Source organism: Sinocyclocheilus anshuiensis, unplaced genomic scaffold (genome assembly GCF_001515605.1).
Source record: "Sinocyclocheilus anshuiensis isolate Anshui unplaced genomic scaffold, SAMN03320099.WGS_v1.1 scaffold1990, whole genome shotgun sequence".
Lineage (NCBI taxonomy): Eukaryota > Metazoa > Chordata > Actinopteri > Cypriniformes > Cyprinidae > Sinocyclocheilus > Sinocyclocheilus anshuiensis.
This window is the reverse complement of record NW_015547724.1, coordinates 19,965-26,073: the sequence shown is the minus strand read 5'-3', so window position 1 is coordinate 26,073 and position 6,109 is coordinate 19,965. Positions and strand designations below refer to the sequence as shown.

Sequence of the window (6,109 nt, the reverse complement as noted above, 5' to 3'; positions counted from 1 at the left end):
CATCAAAATCTATATGACTGTCAAAACTGGGGAGGAAAAACAACAGTATGATGTAATATATGGCTTAAATCCAGCAGGTGGTGAAGGGGAAATGAGGGCGGAGTGAGGAAGAACTCAGACTGAATGCTTTGGAATCGCAGAGAGGCATCAGACGCAGTCTATAAAACACCTGCCTTCACTGTAAACTACTCATGACCTACAGATTAACGATAGACGGAATATTTAAACCACCTTCTATATTCTAGCACGGCGGATTATAATAAACTCTTTCAGTGACACTCACTGAAAATGAACGGTTTATAATGGACATTTTACACCTGGAGTGTAGTTGACTTACGAGCTGAAGAAAGTGATTCGACTGCGGAAAAAACGAGCGTTTATTTGTAAGTATAAGCTTTTGTTTACTGCAAGTAGCATCCTTATTCTGCAAAGGAAAGTGAATTATATCTTGAAATAAGCAATGTATTAATCCAAAGTGTATAAGAGTCTTTAACAAAAGGGATGGTTGGTCAAAAGGAACGATTTACAATGGAATCATTTTTTTAAAAGCGTCATTTCCGCTTTGGTGTTATGCTTGAAACACTCACCTGGGCTCATCCTTATCTGCTGTCATGGCTGATTTATAGCACCAAGGTGAAACCAGGAGTATATGTAAGTTTGCTTTCAGAAACTTCATTAAAAGGCTTTCCTTTGTGTCAGTGTATATAATAACTCCTCTATATTCCAGTATATATTGGCTTATATATATAGACTAGAATTTTACAGTTTTTTTCCTACTGTAGTATCTACAGTAATCTAATCATCTAATTAAATTTTTTTAAAATTATTAATGAGGTAGGCCTACCATACTGTTATTTGCTGCTATGAAATAATGAATGATAGTTAAAGAATTTTACATGTTTTGTCCTAACTCTCATTCTGAATATTAAGTGGCCAGGCAGCCTTATACACAAATTATTATTAACACATCTCTCAAAAACTGTGATATAATAAATAGTACTGTGCCATTAATTAGGAAATTGTAGTAATGACCTACATATTGTTTGTGACTAACTACCATAGGTCAACTGCATATGTTTGACACATTTCTAACATTAATTATACATGAAGGATTAAAGTCACGCCTTTTGACAAAACATGACAAACAAACAGACGCTGTCATTTGTTTCTATACACTGGGTGTACACTCCTTTATAACTCTTTGTAAAAGGCCACTGTTTTCTGCTTTTAAAACTTTCAAAAGGTTTGAAACATATTTGATTACAATAATGCTGTAGAAACTGTGTGACCTATCAGTTCACACCTGGTTTCAGAGAAGACTGTATCAAATGTTAACAGAAGCACGGCTCTATCAAACAAGCCGGCTTGAGGAAAACCCGCCTGAAAGTTGCAACCTGTTAGGGTTACACTTTATTTTAAGGTGTCCTTGTTACAGTGTAATTATACTTTTAAGTACTGAGTAATATTAATTAACTACATGTACTTACTATTGGGTTAGCATTAGGATTAGTGTTAGGCTTAGTGTTACTTGCATGTAATTATGCATAATTATTTGTTATTATAATAGTAAGTACATGTAACATGTGTAACAAGGATACCTTAAAATAAAGTGTTACCCCTGATAGAACTAAAAATGACCTGCTCTGTAATCTTCTGAAGATATATTTGACTAAAATAAAGCAATTGCTCAAGCTCCGATTAACAACTCAGTTGAGCAATCCTGTAGTTATTACAAATGTAAGATCTGGTTTAGAACACACACTGTCTACTAAACTTTAGAGCCTCGAGTTTCACACAGAGACATTTTCTCTTGCCATTTGGGGTGTGGACTTTGGGTGTGTAGTCTTGGAGAATCTTATTTTGATACTCTCAGGTTACCTGCTCAGACAAGCCCCCATAGTTTTAGAGCGGTCTCTTCTGAGGCATACTGGCTGATTATTCACTAAAAGGTCATGTGTCTGAGTTGGTCTTTATGTTGTTATGGTTCTGTAAACACAAGAGTGCAGAGAGTTTCTAGTTGTCTCTTTGTACACTGGGAGGTTCACGGACATGTGAAGGCAATGACACAGTGCTTGGCATGCAAAAAAAATCTATTCTGTTCTGAACATAACTTACCAAACCTTGCTTTGCATACTTGTGTATGCAGTATGAAACTGTTAAAAGGGGATTTCCTTGCCAATGCAAACAAGTTAGAATACTTTAGAGAGGTATTCAGTGGTCATTCATAGCATAATTGCTTTATGAGTTTAATCATACTGAGCAGGTAAATCATTCTCTTTTACACACACATGCCTGAAGTGGTTGGCCACATACCTCTCTCCTCACTGGCATCCACTGAAAAAAAAGTGGTTTGTTTGGTTTATAAACTCCCCTGCTTCCTTGATTTCTAGACTGTTTGTTAGCCTGTATATTCGTTTCTGCATTTTTACTTGACATGAAACACATACACATATTTAATTTTTATGTAGTTGGTAATATGTGCAGTTGAACTACAGTTAAAAATGATCTCTAACAGCTAAACCAGCGATTTATAAAATAAAAATTAATTATGTGCACCATCCCTGTACATCTAAACTGAATAAAGTAAAAAAAGGTTTATAGTATTTTGGATAAGTAAAGGAATAAAGTATTTTGAGTACCATGCACTTTAAGAGGGTTTCTCAACACAGCTCAGGTCTCTTGTTTGTTTGATTTCTCATTAGCTTCCAGCAAATTCCCAACAGGCATCCATAGCAAGTAGCAACCCAATGAGGCCTCAAATTGTAAGGAACAACCATTTCGTGTCCATTCAGAAAAGATACAGTACTCTAGGTGTACAGAGCTTGTTTCTATGGAATCAAAATTAAAAATGACCATATGGGAAAAACAATGAATGTCTCAGATTGTTTAAGTTTATTGTACTTTCTTTTCTGATCTCATTTCATTGCTCTGTTCGTCTCTCAGAGTTGCTGTGTGACAGTGTAATAATGATGGATCATGACACTCAGTGGCTGTACCAGCTCCTTGCTAGTGTGCAGCTAGAGAGATTCTACGTAAGGATGCGAGATGGACTCAATGTGACACGTATTGAGCACCTGAACTATGTTAAAGAAGCAGATCTTGAACAGATTGGCATTAGTAGACCAGGTATGTCTTGTAAAATTTGATATTTGAAGATTGTTCTTTTGTTTGATTTTCTTTGTGTACTTAAAGCCCTACAGTGGTGAATATAATCATTTAGTGCCTTTAATATGGTTTGTGTATAAGTACGTCTTTGTATTTATTGCTGTTTTTGGTGGTTTGTCAACAGGACAGCGACGATTATGGGAAGCTGTCAGACGTTACAAAACCAACATGCGACCACGGTCATGGATGGTTAAGGTATTTTACATCTTTACATACCCCCTCTTTTTATTCATTCACTTAGCCTACCTGTGATCATCACTGTCTATTTTCTATTAGGCCTTCAGTGGTCGCACCCCAGAAGGAAGTGAGCAGTTTAATGGTGTTGGGTCAGGCCAGGGGCCAGAACCAGGGCGCGCACTCCCCTGTCTTATCCAGGACAGTGAACTGATCTTTGGGGACAGGCTAGGCTCAGGTTCCTTTGGGGTAGTTAGAAAAGCAGAATGGCAAACACCGACTGGACGAGTGGTGAGTGCTTTACACCAAATATGAGTATGTGTATAGGAGTATAGGAATAAATGAAGAGTTTATTTGCAAAAACAGATAACTCAGCTTTTTAACATTTTCAAAAATCATGTTTTTTATTATGTTATCATGTTTTTATTGTGTTAGTTATCTGTATTTTTTAACCTAACCAAAATAACCCAACTGCAGTTTGATTCAGATTCATTGGAATGCACAATGAAAAAACATGATTTTTGAAAATGGTTAAAAACTGATTTACCTGGTTTTGCAAATTAACTCTTCAAATACTACACTAACAGTCTTGTTTCCCCATTTTAAGTTGCCTGTAGCAGTGAAAACCTTGAGGGGTGGCGGACCCAGATACGGAGATGTGGTGACCGAATTCCTCCAGGAAGTTTCGACCATGCAGTCTCTGCACCACCCCAACATTATACATCTGTATGGCGTTGTCCTTACTCATCCTCTTAAAATGGTAATTTTAACTTTTTTTGTAAGATCATATTCTGTACTAATAATTGATTCTTGGTATTATGTACTGTATATAAATATAAATGAATTATTCCATTTTCATATTTGTTTTATTGCTCATTAAAGGAGTATCAGTCTTGCTGACTGAAAAACATGATTGTGAGTGTGATATAACTGCTTTTATATCCCAGTTCAATAAATAAGAAGTTAATATTTAGTAACATGCATTTTAGACACAATATTGCCCTTTTACTTACTTGTGTAATCTTGTGCAACTCTAACGAAAATACTTTCAAACAAAGCAGAATTAGCTGCATGTTCCATAATGAATCAGTGTATTTGAGCGAATCTGTTGAATGAATTATTCAATGACTCCCTCATAAAGACTTGTTTAATTCCTGGATAAATCATGTTTTTTAACAAATCGATAAAGTCACTTATAAAGAAAATAATTTTCGCCACTTGTGCAACAAGTGTAACTTGCAGAAACTGTAAATGTAACTTGCAGAAAGTTGGAAATAAATTAATTTTATTCAGCAGGGATGCATTAAATGTATGTAATGTACTAAATTGCAAAACTATTTCACAATATTACTGTTTTACTGTATTTTTAATCAAATAAATGCAACTTTGGGAAGCATAAGAGTTAAAAACATGAAAAAATCTTACTGACCCCAAACTTTTGAACAGTAGTGTTATTGGTAATGTTATTGCAGTGCTGGTGATGTGAAGACAGATTACATAATTAAACTTTCTTTTTATCAGGTAACGGAGCTGGCTCCCCTTGGCTCTTTATACGACACTCTGCGTCTACGACAGGGAGAATATCCTCTTTCACGACTCTGGCTCTTCAGCACACAGATTGCTGCAGGTATGGAGTACCTAGAGTCCAGACGCTTCATCCACAGAGACCTCGCTGCCCGGAATGTGCTCTTGGCTTCTAGAGAACTAGTGAAGATTGGAGACTTTGGACTGATGAGAGGCTTGGATCCGGACAGGGACCACTATATCATGACGGCACACAAACGCATCCCCTTCGCATGGTGAGAAGCTGGATTCGAAGAAACAGAAAGAGCTATTTCTGAATTCTGAGAACAATTCCAGAAATCCAGAAATTCTATAAAGAATGAGTTTAATGAAGAAAGGTTCATAGTAATTGAGATATGTAATTCCAGCCTTTTTCTTACTTTCCAAAGGTGTGCTCCTGAGAGTTTACGTGTGGGTACTTTCTCTCACGCTTCAGATGTCTGGATGTTTGGTATCACATTGTGGGAAATGTTCACTTACTGTGAGGAGCCCTGGCTGGGGCTGTCTGGCAGACAGGTACATATGTCGGTTTGTTACTGTGTTCTGTTTATTAACTGCAGCTGTTATAAGCACTATTTCCTTTGATGACTAAGTGACATGTTGTGTTTTTATAGATCTTATATCGTGTCGAGCGGGAAGGTGAGAGGTTGGATAGGCCTTCAGACTGTCCGCAGGAGTTATATTCTGTGATGCGTAAATGTTGGGCCTGCAGTCCTGCTGACCGACCGACCTTCTCTCAGCTCTCCACCATGGTAGCAGAGGTCAGTCTTAAAGGGGTCCTATTATGCTCTTTTACAATGTCTTGAATTTGTTTTGGGGGTGTACTAGAACATGCTCTCATGCTTGGTGGTTCGAAAAACGCATTATTTTTTTACATAATTTACATTATAACAATGCCTTTCTCCCCAGCCTGGCACAAACGGTTCGATTAGTTCCGGGTTTGATGAACGCCCGCCTTTCGAAAAATGAAATGTGATGTGATTGGTTAGCTGTCCTAGTGCGTTGTGATTGGCAAACAGCTTAGACTGTGTTTCAGTACTGCCCCGCCCCTTGCCAAAGCAGCAAGTTTAGTTAAGGATGGCGTCAATATTGCCATATCAATTTGAGCCGGATTCATACCCAGAGAATATTGAACAAGAGGATTGCGCAGAACCTTTAAACGCACGGATATTGCAAGACATATTAGAGTGGTAACATTATTGTTTAT

General features: G+C 37.3%; 1 protein-coding gene across 1 annotated transcript in view; it reads left to right on the top strand.

The window, feature by feature from the left end:
• Nucleotides 1-132: 132 nt before the first annotated feature.
• Nucleotides 133-6,109, top strand: part of LOC107704249 (activated CDC42 kinase 1-like) — a 10,877-nt gene continuing 4,900 nt past the window's right edge. The window contains exons 1-8 of the mRNA XM_016507133.1: nt 133-383; nt 2,944-3,126; nt 3,290-3,360; nt 3,442-3,630; nt 3,947-4,099; nt 4,861-5,138; nt 5,292-5,418; nt 5,517-5,663. Coding sequence (XP_016362619.1) covers nt 2,967-3,126; nt 3,290-3,360; nt 3,442-3,630; nt 3,947-4,099; nt 4,861-5,138; nt 5,292-5,418; nt 5,517-5,663 — 1,125 coding nt within the window. The 5' untranslated portion in view covers nt 133-383; nt 2,944-2,966. The remainder of the gene's footprint in view (nt 384-2,943; nt 3,127-3,289; nt 3,361-3,441; nt 3,631-3,946; nt 4,100-4,860; nt 5,139-5,291; nt 5,419-5,516; nt 5,664-6,109) is intronic.